Source organism: Dermacentor albipictus, chromosome 3 (genome assembly GCF_038994185.2).
Source record: "Dermacentor albipictus isolate Rhodes 1998 colony chromosome 3, USDA_Dalb.pri_finalv2, whole genome shotgun sequence".
In the NCBI taxonomy this organism is placed as follows: Eukaryota; Metazoa; Arthropoda; class Arachnida; order Ixodida; family Ixodidae; genus Dermacentor; species Dermacentor albipictus.
In genome coordinates this window covers 63,914,051-63,936,492 of record NC_091823.1, presented here as the reverse complement: position 1 = coordinate 63,936,492, position 22,442 = coordinate 63,914,051, and the positions used below count along the sequence as shown (strand labels likewise).

Sequence of the window (22,442 nt, the reverse complement as noted above, 5' to 3'; positions counted from 1 at the left end):
GCTTGCCTGTAATGTTTCTTTACAACATTGCAAGTTTGTGCTGTTCGAGAGTGCTAACATTGGGTGGCACTTTCAGCAGACAGCTACAGCATTAGGCATTTACTAAAATACACGAGTGCCCTAGCAACAGCAGCTCAAGATGTCCAAATGAAAACACGCATTCAAGCTGCATTCCATGCTGAGAAGCATGTAGATTACGATAGTGAAACCTATGAAAAAAAATAATGCAGTTTAGGAGAAAGCACCGAGCATGCAGAAGATGCTACCAACCTAAACACTTTGTGCGGAATCATCCATGTTTTTCTCCGCTTCACCTTTGTCATTAGTTAAGCCAATCGTCAAGTACTCATTGGAATTGAATTCTGGGGTTTTTTGTACGAAGACCACGATTTTATTACGAGGCAGGCTCCAGTGGGGGACTGAATTTTTGACCATCAAGGGATCTTTAATGTCCCCCCAATGCACAGGATAGGGGTGTTTTTGCATTTTCCGCCCACTGAAATGCGGCCACTTCGGCCAGGATTTGATCATATGACCTTGTGATTAGTGGCACAACACCAGTGTACACATTTGAAACTTGCAAGAAAGGTCTATAGGAACTTTCAACCCAAGTCATACAGACTTAATATAGACCCTTTCGCCATTTACAAACGTAGGCCTTGGACGACTTCTGGTTTTGCTGACGGACACAGCCTGCTAAATGTAGCGAGCAAAAACACACTGGCAGTGTTATCGAGTACCAGGAGCATGTTAAAAATCGAAGCCCGCGGATTTTAGGTATTTTTCCTCTATACATAACGATTTTACAAGTTTAGGTTGCCGTAAGGTATACGAAAAATTATATGTATTAGCCTTGAGGTATAATGCACATGTATTTTATTTCAAAACATCAAAATAGACGTTCAGTACAGTCAAACTACTTCAAAACACGCCTTGTGTTCCAATGCAGTAGACTGACGAGGGCCATGACGGGAAGTTTCTTGGGGCCGCACTCTCACTGCTGTTATCGCAGCGCGTGAAACCATCTATAGCACATGCTTTCAGCAGACTGAAGCACACAATTTTAAGTACAGGCTAACTCATTGCAAGTGTCATAGCTGCTGTGAAGACGCTGCGACCATTCACAGTAGGGATCATGAGGGAGGCATTTTATGGCAGCAATACATCTTTAGTAAGCAGTGCTGTATTTGTTGCAAATGTACGTACCCACATGGCAATATCATTCAGATGGACTCCATTTTGAGAAATGTCAATGGAGCCAGCATATGAAACTTCACTATGCAGTGTTTCTTGCTGGCTAGATCCAACAAAAGCGATCCAAGGATTTATCCTAACAAATTGCCATGATGGTATTCAAAGAACAAGACCAGAGCAAGTTCAGGCTTTGCACAACTGCTGAGGGTCACATTTATTTCACTGACTGATTTGTACAAAGGAAGCCAGCTCATCACACACATCAAATAAATACTTGGACAACCTGTCATCACAACTGAAGAACACTGTCATAACTAAAAAGCAGCAGTGCCAGCCTACATTGTAGGGCAAGTACACTGGCTAACACGCAGTGAGAGTCATCCTTTGATCCTGATCTTGAAGCCATATTCAGCATCCTTCTTGAAGATGTCGTCATTCCTGTACATGCGGGCCACAAACTCAGAGTTATCCATGGGGCCGTTGAAGCCGCCATACTCCTCAGGTAATATCTCGGGGGGTACAAACTTGTGCAAGGATGCTATATTACATCCATGAAAGTGTATCTGCAATATTAGAGAATAACTGTAGTATGAAAAACCAAAGAAAAACTAAACAGTATGAAATATGGGTGTGAAAGTAGCCATAGTGCCACCATGTACAGGCAGTATTTGCCACAATGGAGAGCTAGAAGGAGTAAGCCTGAAACGAGATTTAAGGCAATACGCTTTGATACTATTTTTCCTGCGAATCTGCAAATATATGAGTAGCTGAAGCATAGTAACCAAATACTGTGGCATCCAGGTCAGTGCCTGCAATTTCAGTTTGTTTTGTGGACAGTTACAGCTAATTTGCCACTGTAACTGACTGATGCACAATATACACAGCCAAGTAGAGTTCATGACTGGAATTAATTGATAAAGCTTAGACAGATAACAGGATGGGAAGGGAGAGAAGGAGGGAGGGAGGGAGGGAGGTTAACTGGATGAGAGCTGGTTCAACTTGTAGGCTTATTGAAAATGTCTCATTTATCGTTTTTAACCTTCTGTGGTCTATGTATTCTCACCCAACAGAGAGGGTTGTGCTTGGACCAAGTGGTCCAATTTTCAGACCACTATTGAGCCCATTGCACTCTTTGCTAATCCACCTTGTAATGCTGTGAGCATCTGCTCCCTATTAACCTGAAGCATGTTCATTGAAACCACTTCTCCTCGTGGTCTTTCTCACCAGAAACTGTGCAAAAGAAACTTGTGAATACCGCAATAGTTGAGAAATAGAAGAGGAAGCAAGTGACAAAACAACAGAGGTTAAGCAAGTAAAAAGAAAAATTAAAAACAAAGTCACCAGAATACCTAACATGGCACCGCTTGGAAACAGTTTTCAATGAACACTCTAATTGAAAGCACCCGTACCGCATAATTCTGATCTTGAGGTGCATCATTTCATGTGCACTATTATGACGAAAAACAGACTATGATGACAAGCTAAGCCACTAGCTAAGCAAGTAGTTAAAGGGAAACCAAAGACAAAAGTTGAGCTGTTGTAGATTATGCTTCTGCAATACCAAAAGAGCCACTCTTACTATGGGAGGACACTTGATAGCCGAGAAATCATGCAAAATTGAAAGGTGGGTGTCAATGTCACATTGTAGTTCCCACACTCACTTGCCATGATGTCAGAAGTTGGCTTTGCTCGGGCGTAGTAAATTTTTATTCGTAAGTATGGAATAAATCGCATTTAATGCAGCCAAAGACTAAACTTGGGAAGGTCCAAAAACTCTCACGATAACACAATGGCTTAAATACTTTACAATATATGATATCCGACTCGTATACTGGCACTTTGGTATGGGTGCAAAATTGAAAAAAAATTGATGTTTAACTTCTTTTTAGTGATCAAACTCGCCTTGAAGTTAACGAAAACAGAGTTATGAAAGTATGGGCTCTTAAAATTTTTTACATGTGCAATACTCAAAAGACATCAGATTGTATTCTTGGGAACAGTACACTAAGTTTCCTTGGTAATGAAGACCATGCAACTTGCAATAGACTGCAAATATTGTACGATGGACCATCCAGATGGTATCAGGATTAGCGCACAGTTATGTTTTATAAATGAACATTACTCCTAAATGCACAAGAAAGCAGCTCAGATGAACTTGACAGATGATGCATGTATATATAGCACACCAAGAACAGGTATCTGAACTCAGCTATGGGAAAACATACTTCCATTTTCCTTGCAAACAAGGGCATCAAGTATGTGTGATGGTAATTCCTTGGAGGTTGCAAACACTGTTGCTGTAATGTGGATAGAATAGCCTATACTTGATCACTCTAAACTGGCAAAGCTATTTTAGTCTCCCTACGGATTAAGTGTTCCTTCTTATACTCAGCACTTGTGTTCAGAAAGTTGTTTGCAACTTTTTATCAACTTGCAATTGGCAAGGGACACTCATTGGCCTGCAGCACTAATGTTAACCCTTTGAGGGTCGAATTATTTTGAAGAAAACTTTCCCGGAGGGTCAAATTATTTTATTGCAGATATTGAATGTACAAGAAGTATAAAGTCGGGAATAAATAGTAAAAAAAATTAGGGAACAGTATTTTGGTGTCGGCATCACTCAGAACTGCAATATGTTCCATAGTATTTTAGAGTGTGGTACTCCTTGAAACACGAGTCTCCGCGCAGCCGCAGAGAGCGAGAATACCTCATGAGCGGTGGTGATAAACGAGCTAAGAGCCGTGCCAATCAAGATAGAAATCAACTTCCGCCGCCCCTGCGATAGCGTGCCGACAAAGATAAAAATCACGTTTCGCGCGCCTCTGTTGCGGCGGAACCGAAACCGCGTTGCCGCTGAGAGCGAGAATACCCCGCGAGCGGCGGTTATAAACAAGCTAAGAGCAGTGCCAATCAAGATAGAAATCAACTTCCACAGCATTTGCAAGAGAGTGCCGACAAAGAGAAAAATGACGTTTCGCGCGCCTCCGTTGCGATCACGCGGCAAAACCGAAACCGCAAAAGGGGTGTGGCCGCAGTCTGCGCGACGCGCTGAAGCTTGAAGTCAGTTCTGTTTATCTCCCCGAGAAGGTAGCACAAATTTCAAACGCTTCTTGTAAGACCTAAGAGGTGGCAGCACCTCCCAGTAAGCGTGCATCGTCATTATGGCGCGAAATTTCAAACGGAGGGTCGAAACCGTACCCGTACGGCTAAGACCTTGCGGGACAGAAAACCGCCGCCGTACATGTACGGCTAAAACCCTCAAAGGGTTAATGTTAGTTTCACCTGCTATGCTGGATGGCAAAAATATATGCAAGATCAGCAGCTGATCGAGTTTTATTACCATTGTTCCTGGAAACAAAGCACGGAGGCGTGAATACGTACCCTTTGTTGGAGCTTGTCATTCAGGAATCGCTTCACAATGCTGAACAGCATTCCGAATATAGCTGGTTCATTGATGATGTGGATTGCTTTGAACCTAGCAGGGAAGCAGTCCTATTCATAAAAAAAAAAAATCAGTAGATTAATTGAATTGGAGTACATGCACAGAGAGAGAAGTACTGCATAAGGCTAGACCAAGTTAACAGCTCACCATTACGATGCAATACTGGTCTAAAAGCAATGTATTACAGAATGATGTTCTCAAAACTATGTTGCAGAACCTAAATCAACTTTGATTCGTAGCATAAGTTTTGCGAGACAAGAAAACCTTAAAAATTGCAGGAACAAAATTATTTCACCCTTTGTGTTCGATGGTTGTGGTAACTTTCTCCAATGGGCTGATCTATATTGTAAATTATAATTAGAGAATACCAGCCCCTTACGATTGGTGCCATTTCCCAACCTATTAGGTATAGTGAAGCAGGTTAATCAGTACGAATGAAATTCCATATATTAGAAGGCATTGAAGGAGCCTGCATGTTTTCAAGCCTCCAGATGCCTAAAAAGGTGTCCAAGTACACATTACTCAGTACAAAAGAAAAAAAAAGAACAAAAGAACTGATAATGCAATGTTTTGTTTTTCCCACACCGCAACAGTCAGTGTAGCCGTTGAGAACAGTATTTAGATTTTGTTAAATGGCTGCTTCTTGACCAACTATTGCGAAAAGCAACAGTTCGGATGCTGTAGTATAATGCACAGCTATGTTCAAACACTTTTTGCAGCCATGCACCAGGAGTTCTAATAACCCACTGCTGAGCAGCTCACCATCATACCCACTGATCAGCCATGGTAGGTAAAAGCTGCTTCATGCCCCACACTGAGATTGAGCATGATTGGGTAACACATAGCCTACCTGTATGAGGGAGACAACCTTCTGCAGGTTGCTGGGAGGACAGAAGCGGAGATGTGTGAAGCCGAATCCCTTCATGTCCATGACTGCCACAAGCCCCGTCACCTGTGTCACAGGGTCCATAATGGCCTGCTCTAGGCAGAGAACGTTGGCCCGGAAGATGTCCTCAGAACTGCACCCATACGGATCCCATTGACCTACAAGAGCAAATGATTACGATTACAGAGATGGACGAAACAAAGGTACAGTGTAAAAAGAAGTGCAAGATATTAACAAGATACAACCCATGCTGCTATAAGCAAGCTGCATAATGCATTGTCACAAATATGCATTTCTGCCATCAATATCATTGCTGGAAACAGACTACTATTATTAGAGAGAAGCAGGTGCACATTAGCACCTTGAAATAATGTAATTTGTAAGAGCTTTCTGAAGAGACACGGGCAGCATATATCAGCAAGTTTCCAAATATTTATTGGAAACTGTTTATTGTTTAAGGTTTATTGTTTAAGGTTTATTGTTTAAGGTTTATTGTTTAAGGTCACGCAGGAGCAAAGAGCGAAGGATAAATTTATTTGTACGTTACTTAGTGCCCGGGTTAAAGCCCCACAAAGTGACGTAACATTTATGCAGTGGTGTTGCCATCTCTAAATGGTATAACGTACAAATTTCAGTGCAATCCCTAAGGCAAGCGTTCGAAAATTTCCTTAGCATTGAATTTCTTTGAAAGTGGCAATATCAGTCTGTTTATTAGCAATCCTTTCTGTATGACCTGCCTTTTCTGCATAATTACACGCTGCACCTCAGTTATTTTCTACATTGTGCAGAACGACAGTTGCATGTTCATAAACACGCATTCAGTTTTTTTTAGCACCCTAATGTGACTCGTTTCTACATATCATAAAGCCAACAAACAAAGACACCAAGGACAACACAGGGGATATTACTTGTACATAACGAGTTGAAGGAATGATAAATTAATGCAAATGAAAAGGGATGAAAAAAAAAAAAACTGGCTGCAGGTGGGATGTGAACCCATGTCTTCGCATTATACGCATGCGATGCTCTTGCCAAGTGAACTACTGCGACGCCGTTTTCCCATCCACTTTCTGGGGTATTTATGTTTCTACTACTAGAACTAACCCTGGGTGTATTAGCCAACGCCACCACTCACAAACACTGGTGGCAGATGTAGAACATCCTTTCCGCCGCAGGCGTCGCGAATGCAGGATCTATTTGGGCGACAGGAACCGGTCAGTAAACCTACACATGCTACCTGAAGGCATCAATGTTGCCAGGTTCGGGATCCCCATAATGCAATGAACGAGAAGAAAGAGCACCGAGGGGACCAATTTTTATTAATCAGAAGCCAACAAGGAGTACTTGGTGTCTGTTGACTTCTTATACGATTATTAAAAACCGGGCCACTCTGGTCCCTTTCTTCTGCTTCTACATAAGAAGTCAACAACTTTACATCTGAATTGCAGCTTTCATCTTGCTACTACTGAATACCTACGGGAAGAGCCATCAGATAGTCCGCTGAGGGCATAATGAACCATCAAAAAGCTGTGAGAATACAGCTAAATGTTCAGAAATAAAAATAGGGCTCCCGTGGTAAGATTCCCAAGTGAAACTTGTTTGGTCTCAAGACCACATCACACAGAGGTCATGTTTCTAGAATGTGTTACTTAATGGTTATAATGAAGCTAACTCAGTAAGCATCATTGTGTTCATCCATTTAATTGTTCCCTATGGTGTACTCAACACTTATACGTTTGCTCGTTGGGAGACGCCCATGTTTACATGGACTGCTTATATGTATGCATGCATGCATGAATGAATTTGCGAATTGTTAAGCAAGGAGGGATTGGGTCCTCCTAGAGAACTTGGGAGGGGGGATCGGATCTCCCTGCCGTTTATGATTTGGGTGTTCCGACATGAACATTTAACCAAATTCTAGTACAAAATCTAGTATGCCACATAAACAAAACGGCCTGCTCAGCAAGATGGGCAGCTCATGCAAGTGCACTGCTGAGCTGAGCAAATACCAAGGCCCTCTTCAGCATATCATTTGAATTTAACCAGTAAACTACTGACAACATGAACCACTTATAGTTTGTGTCACCTTCACTGCGTACATCAATAAGGTGTCCTTGATTGGAGTCTTACATATTCTGTGTACTAAAGAAACACTAAAAAATGATTTCGCCTGTATTAGTAAATTGCCCCTCTACAATGCCAAAAACGGCATGAGCCAGAAAAGGCGCAAAAAGGAAAGACATGCCTACACCACTTTGAATTTAATGACAGATTTTTACCGCACCTGCAGTACTAATTGTTTATCGGTAAAAATGGACTACATGCAGTCTGAAGGAGCGAAAGATTGAACATGAGAAGTTTCGGTAACTTTCACTGAGCCAATGCGGCTCAAATAGGAAGAAAACAAAAGTGCACGACGTCATGCTGACGTACTGGCGCTGGGGTTACAGCACGAAGCATGAAAAATTGCAATTTCACCTTCATTCCCTATGAATAATAGTGAACCTATGATCATGAAATCAAATAGTATTAGGGTTTTAAATAGTAGTTTAAAGGGACGCTATCGTGAAACACGAAATCAGATTAGACTAATAAATTGAAATTGAGTTGAAAAGGTGCACAAGAAAGACACATCAGAAGCAAAGAATGAACAGACATGCTAGAATGAAGGTCACCGATACTAGTGGAATGTTGTACAGATAGAAGCATCCAGTATAACGTGGATAAGTCAATGTGTATGCCGTAAACGCAATCTGACCTTAATTTCGGTTTTCACGAAGCTGTGGCCGTCGATTTTAATTACTTTGGAAGTTCTTGTCACTAAAGTTTTGCAATGCAGCTGCATCTTGTGATGAACAAACTGGCACTTCTAAGCAGCCAAAGCTGTCTCGCTTGAACTGTTGAACTGTTGTTTTGAAAACAGACCTACTTACTAGACCAGTTTCCCGACTGCACCATACTGCTACAAACGCAAGATTAATAAGTTACCATCGTTTTCAAAGGCAACCTTGTAAACTGAAGTGTACTTATGGCCTTTCCAGTCCATCGATGCCTCGTGTGGAGACGAAAATGCAAGTATATTTTAATTCCACACTTTGTTTTTACTGCGTCAGCAGCTCATGGCAGTTGCTCACATGTTCGTCGCATCCACGCTCACCACTGCATAGCTTCCAACAACTTGCAAGAAATTTAAACGGTTGTTACAAATAGGAATTGTAGTAACAATCTGAATGTATGCAATACATAGCGCACTATGCGCGCAGAGATGGACGCCAACTTCCGCCCCCAATCTGAATTTGGCCATCGCGGTCAGCAATTAAATCCATTACCCTGGGTTACCGCTGCAGGTGAAAGTTATGAATTTGTGAAAATTCCCTCCGGCAAGGTGGACGCTAAAGACTTGTTCACTGTGATCAGTTCTTTTAAGTTACAGCCATCTCTGATAATGTTTCTGTATGAGACAGCATCAGAAAGACGAAATAAAGATAGAGCGAAAGCACAAGGGTTTCTAAAGATGGTGCTTAAGTTGGAAACATTTCTCATGTTGAAGCTATTGAAATTTTCACGAATGGAAGCACTGATTATACTGCCTCTCAAACAAGCGTGCTTAGGTTTGACCAAGCGGACAGAATGGTCAAAGCTGTCACCAAAAGCGCCGCTGAATTGAAGCAAAACATCCCCAGATTTGGGAGGAGCCGCTGGCGGAGGCAGAAAATATGGGCATTGAGGAGCCGTTTGTTCCAGCTGCTAGTCAAGAGAAGACTACGTCGTTATGGAAAAGGTTTCACAGCTCCCGTGTTCCCCGATCAGCGAAGGACACGTTCTGCCAGAGGTACTACAAAGCACTTCACACCTAGCCGTCTTAATTAGGCAGAAGGTATCCATCCGAGATGTTGCAACATATGGGGACAGATCGAGTAATTTGCAACAAAGAATAAAGAGCCTACGTCACGAAATTTTATGGGGACCGCCTAGAAACAGCATGCCTACTGTTACAGAGACGATAGATATCATAAGAGAAAAACTGACGACTACAGACATTCGAGAAAGTCAAGATATATTTTCGGGTGACGAGGGCGAGCATCTCCAGAATCCTTCCGCGAGTCGTGCTGCTAATAATTATATTTACCATATCGGTCTCGTCGCGAACATCACAAAGTTATTTTGGAAGCGAATAGTTTTCATTGGTTCATACGGCCGTTTTCATGGTTTGTTGGAGGTCGGACTCGGCAAGAAAAACGTTCGTCCGTTCAGTCTCTTACTCGCTCGCTCGTTCTGGCCATTCGCTTTCAATGACAATCATCATTGATTGTTTCTGCACAATTTGTCTGCAGCGATTGAAAACTTCAAAGATAGCACGAACTGTTGAACCGCCTCACACTACCCCACCCACGAAAAGTACAAAACACTTTCACGAAATCCATTTGAACGAGACTACTGAGAAACTCATTACAGGGATCAAGTGCCTAAATGAACACATTCTCTATACAATAGCGAAACCTTCGCATTACACAATGGACTGATGTCTTGAAATGGATGTTTTGAGATCTCGTTGTGTATTGATTATCGAATCACCAACTTACTATTGTGTCCGATTATATAGCACTATCCTTTGCTTTATCCAGCAGAAAATAAGCAGTACTTGAGGATATAATGGTGCTTTGACTATAGCAATCAGTATTGCATTATGGGGTTGCATTGCTTCATGTTATGTTGTAAACAAATTGAGTCCAAAAATTGTGATATATTCAAGTTTGTATATATCTGATGGCGTATATTGCTATATTCTTGCTCAGGAAAAGCTTTCCCGATCTTATCTTTTTGTAGTAAGATTTCACGAAGAGTACCTCGGCTATCTTCAACGATCTCTATATTTGCGCAACTAAATAGGAATAAAGCACACGTCTCGTAAACGTGTTGAACTGTATCCGCTTGTCTGCAATAATCACCTAAGAGGCGAGAGAGTGGTGGCGGGGCCGTCGGAGCGCGCGAAGCCGAAACTGGGAGGCTGCAGCGAGCGCAAAGCCGTGCCCTATATGGCCGTGCCCATCAAGGCGACGTTCTGCTGACGTCACCTAGTAGCGCGAAGTCAGCGTGCTACTGCTCCGTGTTCCTCGCTGTTGCAGCACGCATTATTGTGTGGCAGATATGCACCCCAAAGGGTGTAAACGTTTGAGAGTGTAAGAGTGTACATTCTAGGAAAAGGTTACACCCTTAGGCGTGTATATTTGCCACGCAACGATAATCTGCCTTGCTTGCGTTTCTTTTCATGAAAACGCCGCGCCAGCTACTTTCCTGTCGGGAATGCTGTCATACAGATAACGCGCATGCCGTTCGTTACTGTGAAGTACCGGGCTCGCAGCGTTAAAGAAAGGGAATGTGGACAATACAGATAACGTTTATCGTTGTGTGGCAAAATACGATTCAAAGGGTGTAAGCTTTTCTTATCAGTGTATACACCCCAAAGGGTGTCAACCTTTTTTTTTTTGGAGTAGGAGTGTGGGTGACGCTGGCGCGAGAAGAAAGTCGCCTCGAGGGGCATGGTTTTGCGAGCGCTGTAGTATGTTTCACTTTAGCGCACTGCGGTGGCCGAATTTCGTCGTGCGACAGTTCCGCAGGTAATCGCATTTTTCCAGATCCGAAAGTTGATATGGCTTTTAGGTAGAGCTCATTCCAGTTTCCCAATCACAATGAGCCCGCTAAAACATTGTTTAAAATTGGCGACTAAGTACCACGTATCACCGATCACCCTACGGTCGCCATCCCTGAAGGTACAGTTCTTTTATTTCAGAACGGCTATATTTGTATATTATATTAAAGTCTTAGTAGAAACCCCCGGCATAGAAAACACGCAACAACAAAAGACAGGCGGCGGAAATTCAGGAAATGAAATTGATTCATTCTCAGTAACGAAACTTTTAAGGCGAGCTTAACGAAAATAAGCTTACGAAAGAATGCTTTATTAGTATGAACAGATTTAGAGCTATTTTAGTGTCCGTTTAATTGCTTGACGTAGTGCTTCGTGCGTTTCTGCGGAAGCTGCACGTTTTCGCAAAACCTTCCTTCTATTCAGTTCATTGCTTCACATAACGGTTAGGTTCTGAGACAAACGAAATACGAGAAGAGTCCCAGGGTCAATGACTGCATTAACGTGAGACCTTCTTGGAATTATTTCCCAAATCTGGGTCTTTTGCTTTGACAGGCCACACCAACGAGATTGCCATTCGCAAAGTAACAGACTCACCGCCCTTGAAGATGAACACCGCGCATCCGTTGGGGTCGCGGTCGGGCAGCACCGTCTGCAGGTTCCGCTCGAAAGTGGCGCGCAGGTATGTGGGGTAGAAGTCGCGGAACAGCTGCATGTTGTTCTGGCGCAGCCGGTAGTACTGGCGCAGCACCTTGTACGCCCGGCTGCTGTCGAACTTGCGGCAGCGCAAGAACCGCACCAGGAAGGCGTCGTCCATGCGGCAGTCGAGGTCCCGGTCGCCTGCGTGGCGTCGCAAGGATGTCAGCCGCTTAACGACAACACTGCGCAGCAGTGTCGAACTGTACGAAAATGACCTACTGGCTCTATAGAGACTCAGCCTTAAGTCCTCGTCGTCAGCCTGATGTAAAGGAATGCATTCCTTTACATCACGGTCTATCGTTCAAGATACTGCTATAATATGTCACTGGATGACGAAATCTCAAGGCAAAGACCCGCTGTTTGAGCGAGGGAACGAAGACAAGTTCCCTCGTCCAAACGTTCGCTCCAGGGTGACACGCCGCACGTTCGCATGCTCTTAATTCGCTCGCAGTGTCGGATGATGTCTGGTTAACAAAACCTAGCTTGTATTCCAAACAGGTGCGCTGCATGTGAACGCAACCGCGACTCTCCTTGTCAGAGCAGCGTTTGTTCAAGCTCAGGGTTCCACTCCGGAGCCTAGCGCCATATTATGCCGCGGTATGTTTCGCTGGGTGCAGTCTTCGCCAAAAGTCCGAGGCGACTACGCGAGTGCCTTCTGCGCGTAACGAGCCTTTTGTGACTTCGTATACCAGCCTTCGATCGCAATTCTCTGTTTGTTAATGTGGGGTATGTAATACGCTTTAATCTAGCTCTAACAGTCTAATTAGTAGAAAATTAGTAGAAAACGGTAATGAGTGCTGAGAAATACCCCGTATTTCAGCGCACTTTCGCTTGGCTGTTTTATGGCAGGAGTGGAGGCCGCAAACCAAGATCATATTGTAGTAATGCCTCTGAACACGTATAGGGCATCGAACGCATTTGCGATTAACCTTATCCACCTCAGACTCATTCCCGCCTTCCTTATCTATCTACAATCTAACACGCCACAATCACAAAAATTGTCTCGCATGTGGTTGGGTGCCGCCTTTGCAAATGTCATTCATTCCTATTAAGAATGGCCAACAGTGTCACCTACCAATAGAGCACCTTCTGTGCCACTGTCCATCCGACGGTCAATGATGTGCTCTACAAGCTAGACTCAGCCGACTGGATAATAGAGGACTGTCGGAGGAAGAGATCCTGGGACCATGGTGTATGCGCTGTTACGTGCGCAAGGTCATAAAAGCCCCTCTTGAAGACGACTTAACTGCATGAATGCGTGAGTCAGCGGACATTCCTCTGCTAATGTGATTACAATAGCAGACTTATTTTTTTTTTCTATTTGCTTCTTATCTATTCTCCCCCTTTCTCTCTCCCAGGTGTTGGGTAGCCAACCGGGCATGTACTTGGTTAACCTCCCTGTCTTTCCCTCTTCGTTTCTGTATCTCCCTATCCAATATTATTCTTAACTAAATTTTATACTGACATCTACAATTCGTGCTTCTATGTCATCAGCTGACGCTTACGCTTATGCTGACTCGTTCAAGCTTCGCTTCATTGTCAAACAGCGTGTGATTTCAAGCGCTTACAAGTAGTTGAATATTCTGGGGTTTAACGTGTCAAATTTATTTAGACCATCCGGGTTTTTTTTAACTGCGCCAAATGCGCGGCACACGGGCATGTTAGCCTTTCGACCCCTTTGAAATGCGGCGGCCGCAGAGGTTATTTGATCCCATGACATCGTGCATAGCAGCGTAACGCCAAAATAACTGAACCACGGCGGGCGTTCACACAATGCGATTACGTTGACATGGCGTCATAGCACCAACGTTACGTCACGGTACGTTTTGAACAGTTTCGCACGTGCCGGCTGCATGCTCAGCCACACGTACCAAAAAGCGATTGCATATTTTGGTTTAAAAGAGCGTCACGTGCCTAAAACCGGTAAAGCCACCGTGTGCCTTGAGTCGACCTACGTGCCGCCTGCATAAACTAACTTGAATACCAATGTTAACCAGAATTTAACCAGAATACCAGACTAAAACTCGAATACCGGTTTTATGTTGCTCCTCCATGTAACGAGCGTAAACTCATTTGTGCCTAAGCAATCGCTTTTCTTTCAGGGTCTTACATTACGTGCCATTTTTATGTCACTTATTGCTATTTTCGTAGACGCGATGGCTATCTTAGGCACGCGTTTCTCATTTGTGCCTTATCTTCCACTTGCAACAAGAGGAAACGACAGAGAAAAAAAAAAAACTGATTGTGAAACGACATGCGTGACCGACAAATGCATTGGGCGGCGCAGACAGTTTCATGCGCTCCTTTTATAGCCGAGTTGTACACTCCAGTTCCACGCGCCGTCTGTTTTGCAGAATAAAAGAAATGAACAATGCGCATAAAGCATTTTTTTTTACTTCTTCAGTCTTCTGCGACTTTATGTGCCGTAAGCACGCTCTGATTTGGCCAATTCACCACCGAAAATAGTGATACGGCAGGTCGTCAGACAACCAATCGATAGAGAAGTACGCGAGCGACAAGCACGCGTGCACTGTATTGGGCGATCGTCAGGGGGGAATAAGTACGCGCAGGCTTCGATGTGGGCGCTACAGCAGCGCCACACGCGTCAGTTCTTGTAGTTTGTAAAAAAAGATTGCAGATATTATCTGCGTGTATGCGAGCTCTGCACCCGTGGCGTTGTATTGTTTTCTGGACGACATGCCTCCCGTTTTCCTCGTGCTATTATTGTCATGGACCACTATATGGCGAGTCAGCCGGAAGCTCGGTGTGCGCTCCTTTGGCAAGCAATTCGTGACGGGCAATTATCGGGAGACATACCGCCGAAGTCAGCAGCAACCGCGAAAATGGACAATGCCTTGCGAGATAAGACTTGCATCTAAACGCGGCGGCGCGCTGACTCGAACAGACTTTTCGAGGTTGTTTTACGAACAGAGGTTCGAGGCGTTTTCCTGGCGCGGGCTGCTTGTCCAGGAGCTTCGTCCCTGCAGAAGATCGACTTTCGGGACAGAGTGAGCTCTTTACCAGTTTCTCATCTTTTTTTTCCAGTGAGTAACCAGCCGCAGGTTCTCCACTAGTAGAAAATTACCTATCAAAAGAGGGGACAGACAAGAAGACATTCTATCCAATGCTATTCACTGCATGCTTAGTATTCCAAGCTATAAGACTTGGAAGGCTCAGGGGTGGGGATTATACGGCGAATATCTCAGCAACCTTAGGTTTGCAGATGACGTCCTGTTCAGCAGCACTGTGGACGAGTTGCAACAAATGATTGAGTAGCTTAACCGAGAAAGCACAAGAGTGGGGTTGAAGATTAAAATGTCGAAGACAAAGGTAATGTTCAGTAGCCTGGCAAGGGAACATGAACGCGAGAACGCCAGCCTCTACAGGAGTACGTTTATCTAGATCAATTACTCACAGGCTCATGAAAAGGAAATTCACAAAAGAATAAAAATGGGTTGAAGTGCATACTGCAGGCATTACCAAATTCTGAGTGGGAGCTTACCACTGTTATGGAAAAGAAAAGTTCACAATCATTGTATTCTACCGGTGGTAACATATGCATGGGGCAGAATTTTGGAGGTTAACAAAGAAGCTCGAGAACAAGTCAAGGACCGCGCAAAGAGCGATGAAACGAAAAAAGTTAGGCGTAACGTGAACAGAAAGTAAGAGAGCATTGTGGTTCAGAAAGAACACAGGGATAGCCGATATTCTGGTTGACATTAAAAGAAGAAAATGGAGCTGAGCAGGCTATTTAATGTGTAGGGTGGATAACCGGTAGAGCATTAGAGTTGCAGAATGGGTTCCGAGGGAAGGGAAGCGCAGTCCAGGATTGCCAAAAAATTAGGAGGAGCGATGAAATTAGGAAATTTGCAGGTACAAGTTGGAATCAGCTAGCGCAAGACAGGGATGATTGGAAATCGCTGGGAGAGGCCTTCGTCTTACAATGGACCGAAATATAGGCTGCTGCTGATGAATCAGCCGCAGCGAGTACCCAGCGGCGGTAACGCTCATGCCCTTCATTCGTGACACTATGCTAGACGGCAATGGTGCACGAACAACGAGTGCGAACATATACGATACAAAAAGACAAGCACCGTGCCGGCGGTAACATACAAACCATCCTTACCATCCTTTTCTACGTCGAACCGTTCTCTTGTTCGCATCCGCAGATCTAGAAAAAGCTGATAACTACCAGTCATTTTATCGCCTTGAGTCGTTGCAACTCGTTCAATCCGAAAACAATTACTGCGTGCAGTCGCCAATTGAGATAAATTCCAAAATGAACAATAGTAAATTCCCCTACGTTGTCCTTGGTGTCAGTGTTTGTTGGCTTCTTATGATATGACTAATAAAAAACTTGGCCCCTCTGTTTGGCCCCTTCTCTTTCACCCTGTATATAATGAAATACAGCTACTCACATCGTATCATGTCCCTGATGATCTGCAGGTCCCTCTGTCGGCGAGCTGGCGTCTCTCGCAGCTCTTGCTCGGCGAGCTGCCAGAGGCTCACTTTGAGCGGGCCACAACTCGGGTACTCGATCTCGTCGTCGTCAGACGCCGTCGTCGACGGCGGGTCCAGCAGGTCGCTCTCTGTCTACAGTGGAGGTGCGAGAGCGGGAAAGAATGCACAAGTATAAAGATGAGTCACCGCGCGGTGCAAGTGAACCGGTTCGCGTTTCGGCGAAGAGATGGCACCAACAACCGCGTCCTACCACGTCCTACCATTTTTGCGACGTGCCGCACGCAGCGCCAGATGCCGCGTCGTACCGTGCGTGCGTGTCTCGCAAACGCATTCGCATGGCAACCCCACGACCAGCGGGACACCGCGTTGGAAAGGCGGTTAGTCGGACTGCTGCAAAGTTGTTCAACTGACTTTATTGTATACGAGAAACCGTACTTTGGGTCAGGTTGTCTATACATGCACGTGTTTTTAAGGCGGAAGCTTTACTAACCGCGTCAAGCAGAGTATCGCCGTCGCCGGCAATTTGGCCTTCATTTGACCGCAGCTGCGCATCAACGCGACTGGCAACGCATCACGTGAACCGCCGCGCCGAGCTCCGCCGCCGGCTTGGCGCATGCGCTCTCCGCAGCTGGGTTGCCGCCTGACCACGTGACTCGCCGCGCGCCTGTCTAAAAGAGGAGCGCCGAGCTCGCCTAGTCAGTGCAAGCTTGGCCGTACGTGAGGGCGCGACCGGGCCGTTTTCTCTGAGCGTTGCACTGAACGGAAGGCTTTGAACCGGCGTCCGACCACCCCGCGGATATAGTCCGGCGAGCTGCTTCACTGGCGAAGGTCTTGAATGCAACAGGGGTCGCATCGGCGAGATCAATGTAGCGACCGCATTCGCGCCCTGTCCGTTTGTGCTTCGATGCTGCGTATGTTTGCGGTGTCTATCTGCATGTCTAGCACTTGCGCTTTCCCTGTGGCACAACAGGGTCGAACCATGCGTGTCTATCCAAGCGTAATCACAGTCATGTCTAGCCACCGACCTAAGCACAGCCGTCATACCTGGCTTAACGATGATTGTATACCTAAGTATAATAAAGCTAGATCAAAAGTTAACCAAGTGAAAGCAAGACTTAACCAGGCTGAACCAAGCTGTCGCTTTGCATATCGAGGGTTAGGTAAGCTAAGCCGCAATCTTTTTTGTTATGGCGCGCTGTGCGACATAGTTTTATGGTTTCAGCTGATGTCGCTTGATGTAGCAATGGCGCGTTCGTATGCGATCCTCTGACCATAATAAACTTCTGGTGTTGTACGTGGCAAAACCATGATATAATTATGAGGCACGCTGTAGCGAGGGACTTCGGGTCAATTTTGACCACCTGGGCTTCTTTAAACACCAACCACTGCACGGTACCCACAGGCGTTTTTGCATTTCGCCTCCATCGAGCTGCGGCCGCCGCGATTCAATCTCGCGTTCTCGGGCTTACCGGTGCGACGCCTAAGCCATTACGCCACCACGGCGGGTTCTGACCGGAAGATCTTTGGTGTTGGATGGGGATTGTTCGTCCGAGCGATCAGCCTGGTGACGGCAGAGGTGCGCTTGGAGAAGGGAATTCCATATTCGAAGAATTCGGGCGTCAACTTGTTAACGGGCGCTAAACGCTTAAAAAGCGAAGAGGTGGCAACGACGAAGAGTGAACACTTGCATGGTGTCCTCGTTTAGTGTGACGCCTTCCCTATACTAGCACTAGTGAACCACGCTATGATGAACTGCGTGTCCGAGGCATGATTCCGATATGATCGCGTCACGTGTTATAGATGGTTTGCAGTGACATCTTCGTGACCGCCATCTTCGGATACTAGCACGTCGAGCTACAAGAAATGTGACATCACGACAGGTGCATCGTGCGCCTCAGGAAAAATCGATAGTGATAACCCTGTAAAAATGGGTCACCTGTCACCATCACTGTCACCTTGACCGCCCACGCTTTCGCGTGGGCGGTCAAGGTGACGTCAATACGTTTGTTTTTTCTTCTGAAATGGAATATAAATATAGAAATAGCATTTTTTCCTTTGTTATAATGTGATGCTATAATCTTTTCATTACGAGTGGTTGAGTACTAGTGACCATTATAATGAGGACTGCCTATGTCATCGGCCTAGGAGCTCGGCCCGAGAGAGTCAAATCATGTATAGTGTGCCTCAATTTCTCGATTACTCAAGCTGTATTCGCGATAATATTGACGCCTTACACGTTCTCGAACAACAAACTACCACCTTGGCTCGACTTAATGCTTCTCTTTAGTGTCCCTTTAATACATGCGCCGATAAATCTGGTACATGAATAACGGCCAAGCAGTCCAGGCGTCAGCAGACAAATCTACAGCCTAGTGGGAAGAGGAAGGCTCCAGAGCGCTTCCGCAAGCGTACGCTTTAAACGAAAACGTAAAAAAAAGAACAAACAGATGGGGAACCGACCGTCCACACGCACGCTCGTTGCATGCACGAGTGCATAAGTTTATCGAGTGGCGCTCCGTGGCAGCCGGTCTGCAGCCAAACGTGTTGGGCAGCAGGAAGCGGGACCGCTGCTTGTTCAAACACGGTTGCACCCAACACTTAAGACGTGCGCGTAATGGAGGGCCCCGACGAGCCCTTCCTTGTTTGATAAGAGGCTGCTCCGGAAACTTTTTTCGGAACGTTGCTGTGAGAGAGGCACGCCCTATTGAGACTCAAGGACAACAGTGTTTGCTCTTGCGACAGGGAAGAATAAAAGCACTGGTGGAGGTGGGTGTGTATGCTCCGTACAGAGCGACCGTAAAAAATTGTTCCGGAGCAGAAGCCTCGAACATGTGAACACTGAACAGAATGCAAGATCATAGGAGAGGGTAAAGTGCACTGTTAAACCAGAGGCCATCTTTGCCAACGATCCCAATTTGCGAGCTGTCCGATTTGCTCAGATCTGTCGGAACTACTTTAACGCCGTATATCGGGATTGTAAGTGACAACATCAAACAGAAACAAAGTAGGTCTCTTAGCAGAAATGGTTGTCGCATCATGCATAGCTGTACTTCAGCCTCTTCAGCTTTGTTCAGCTTGGAGGCTCTGATTGTGTCTTCCGAAAGCACATTTAAAGCGGTCACTAACTTGATCAAGGAGGATGAAAGCTGCAACATAGGAAAACTCTTGCTTTGATGTTATCCCTGTGCTTGAATGTAACCTTGAGACATTGCGACGCTAAGAAATTAGCTTCTAAGATCGACGCTTAATGACGGTGTACTACAACGCAACCCACACTATCACACAACCACACATCTAGCCACTGCCAGAATGAGCACGCCCGACTGTCAGAGTTGAAGAAAACTCTTAACGTAGCTTACCTTCGTCATTATGTCAGCTAGTTCCTTGAGCAGTCAACAATAGACGTCAGGCACGGCGCTAGGCTGGAAATGTCTTGTTGCACAGCACTCGTGAAGACTGTGCCGTTGTAACGGGACACAATCCACACAACTGCGACCTGTTCACCAACGTAGAGTGTGGGCTGGCACGTCCCGTTTCCGGAAAACATCATTCCGGCGTAGGTAGCACGTCTCCCCCGAGCAGGTCATAGCGTCTGGGCACCCGCTGGACCCGTCGGCGCGGTTTAGTTGAAGGTCCGAGAAAATCTGCGGCTGTCCGGCGTCGCGCACCGCCCCTTCGCTACTGCGTGGAAAAAACCGTTGAAGCATTTAAATCCGGGGAGTGAAGTGGGAAGGGCGTCGTCAATTTTTATGAGGGAGGAGGAGGACGTCTTAGCTGCATGCGCTCCTTATCTGAGCGAGCCGACACCAGCAGACAATTCCTTTACTTCTTTCATTATCTGCTTTCTCTTTCGTTTTCTTTCTTTCGTTCTCTCTTTTTTCCTTTCGTGGTCCTAAGGTGCGATGTCCAGTCTTAGGGCGCCTCACTGCGGCGCTAACATCGAGGCACCTTAGCCAGTCAGGCCCGGGATGCGTTCAAGCAAAAAGAAAACACGGGTGACGCATCGGTTTCTACGAGATGGTAACCCAAAGGGGAAGGGAAAAGAAAGGTGGAAAGGAAGGACACAGGGTATTACGAACGACCACGGCAGCGGGCGGGGCTGAGGGAGCGTTGGTGCAGGCCGACCGCGAGTGGCGGGGGAACTCGCTCGACCCTTTCGGCGAAACGCGCGAAAGTAAAGTTTTGTTCGATTCAGAAAAGGTGCACGGCACCACAAACGAAAAGGTGCAGGTGGTGCCAGTTACGGCGCGCCGGACTGCGCCCGCTCACTGCAAGGTTCAAGGGTGCACTGCACCGCGGCGGCACGTTGCTTTGCACCCCGTTCAGTCGAGCACGGGGGTGCAGGGTGCACCGGTGCACCTCGGTGAATCGAAGGCCTAGGTGCAGTGCAGAAGTTGCAGAGAAACTTGGCGGAATCGAAGAAAACTTAACGGTGTCTGCGCTACGCTGCTCTCCCGCTGAAGCGAAAAAGAAGTAAAACGGTTTCTGGCCTGACAAGGTACCGTGCCTCGAGCTTTCTTCGTGTCATAGACACCCGACTAAACTGTTGAAAAAACTGTTGAAAAAAGACCTTATACACATCAAACGCGGACCATACGCTGCTTTTGTGAACATCGCCAGTACCGCGTATTTACTTTTTTTTCTTCCACACTAATATTTCTATCTCTACTTTCTGCTATTTCTCCTTTTTCTTTTCTTTCTTTAGCCCACCGCTCTGCTGGCTGATGCTCGGGCGTCAGGCGTAGGCTGAGCAGTTACGGTGCGTCGATTGTTGGCCTCATGTAATGTACACCGAACGAGTTACGTACGGTAAGTTTCTCTGAAGTGATTTTGAACCACGTTACAAGCGTTAAGACGAAACACTGTATGCGCAGGACGGCCGCAACTGCATTTATGAGACAAGAGGGATAATGCGAGCTTAAAGGCTCACATTTGGCGTGAAGTTCCAAAGCACATCATCTCATGACCACACATCATGCACGCGTGCCAAGCGTCCTATTACCCAATTGGTCCATTTATTATTTTCGAGATTTCAATAGAAGGAATGCCAATTCAGTTATCAGAAGTGTGGAAAGCTGGGCTAGTTGCTGCTTCATGACTGAATCGCCAACCAACCCCAGTGCTTTTGAACAGCTGTTAACTGTAGATGATGCCAATGCTCCCTCATGAAGCGCACTGCTGTGAGCAAGCAGCAGAAATCGCCTAACACGTGGAATTATTGAAGAAAAAGAGATTGCGCAGTTGGCCGCAGCCTCTGTAAAGACCTCCTCGACAGTTTGGTCGACTAAATAAATAAATTGAATTCTAAGAAAATATCGATATTCCATGCCATGGAAATACACAACCTGTCTGATGTGTGCTTGAGTGGTGCAGCGCCACGATTGTGATATTTTGCCGGGGTGGTTATGCATGTATGCATGTATGTATGTATGTACACATGCATGCATGCATGCGCCGCGCGCCGTTTTTCGAATAAAATTTGTCGAACATCGGCCTATGTGTGTCTATTTCTGCCTGTATTGGCGTTGCGCTGTACCTTACGCAGTTACCAGCGAGCATTGCACGCCAAATGCCTCGTGTGTTTATTAGCCTTGTTTTTCCGCCTTATATATTCACCTAGTACACGTCTGCTGTCAAGCTTCAGCGTAAAATGGCTTCTTTTATGCAGTAGTTCGCAATAGTAACTTTCGGTCACTTTTGAATTCGCCGGAACGTCACTTTAATGGGGCACTAAAGAGAAAAATAATCGAGCTGTATGAGCAAACTATTTTTCTACAACCCGCCGTGACTGCTTAATGACTTTGGCTTCGCACTGCTAAGCACGAGGTTGCGGGAGCATTTCCTGGCCTCGGCGGCGGCGTTTCGATGGAAGCAAAATGAAAAAAGAAATAAAAAGGAAAAGAAATTACCATGCATTCGGTGCACGTTAAAGAACCCCAGATGGTCGAAATTTATCCGGAGACCCACACTACGGCATGCTTCATAATCGGGTCGTAGTTATGGTGCGTAAAACCCCAGACTGTCATTTTTTTTTACTTTTCTACGATGTGAAGGAACAAGCCACTCCTATTGTGAGAAATGATTTTACCTCTTTGTAAAAATGGTTTTAACCA

The 22,442-nt window shown here is 45.6% G+C and overlaps 1 protein-coding gene across 1 annotated transcript; it reads right to left on the bottom strand.

Moving 5' to 3' along the window:
* Positions 1-1,376: 1,376 nt before the first annotated feature.
* Positions 1,377-20,057, bottom strand: LOC135905259 (alpha-tocopherol transfer protein-like). Its single transcript, XM_065436280.1, has 6 exons — positions 19,689-20,057; positions 16,287-16,461; positions 11,767-12,009; positions 5,487-5,680; positions 4,576-4,686; positions 1,377-1,757 (listed from the first exon to the last, which is right to left on the bottom strand). The coding sequence occupies exons 1-6, from the start codon at positions 19,695-19,697 to the stop codon at positions 1,572-1,574; spliced, it is 918 nt and encodes a 305-aa protein (XP_065292352.1). The 5' UTR covers positions 19,698-20,057; the 3' UTR covers positions 1,377-1,571.
* Positions 20,058-22,442: the final 2,385 nt, after the last annotated feature.

Coding starts and splice junctions, on each gene's coding strand:
- LOC135905259 (XM_065436280.1), bottom strand. Junction 5,681..11,766: donor GGTGTTCATCTTCAAGGGCG/GTGAGTCTGTTA, acceptor TTGCTCTTGTAG/GTCAATGGGATCCGTATGGG. Junction 1,758..4,575: donor ATGACAAGCTCCAACAAAGG/GTACGTATTCAC, acceptor CTAATATTGCAG/ATACACTTTCATGGATGTAA.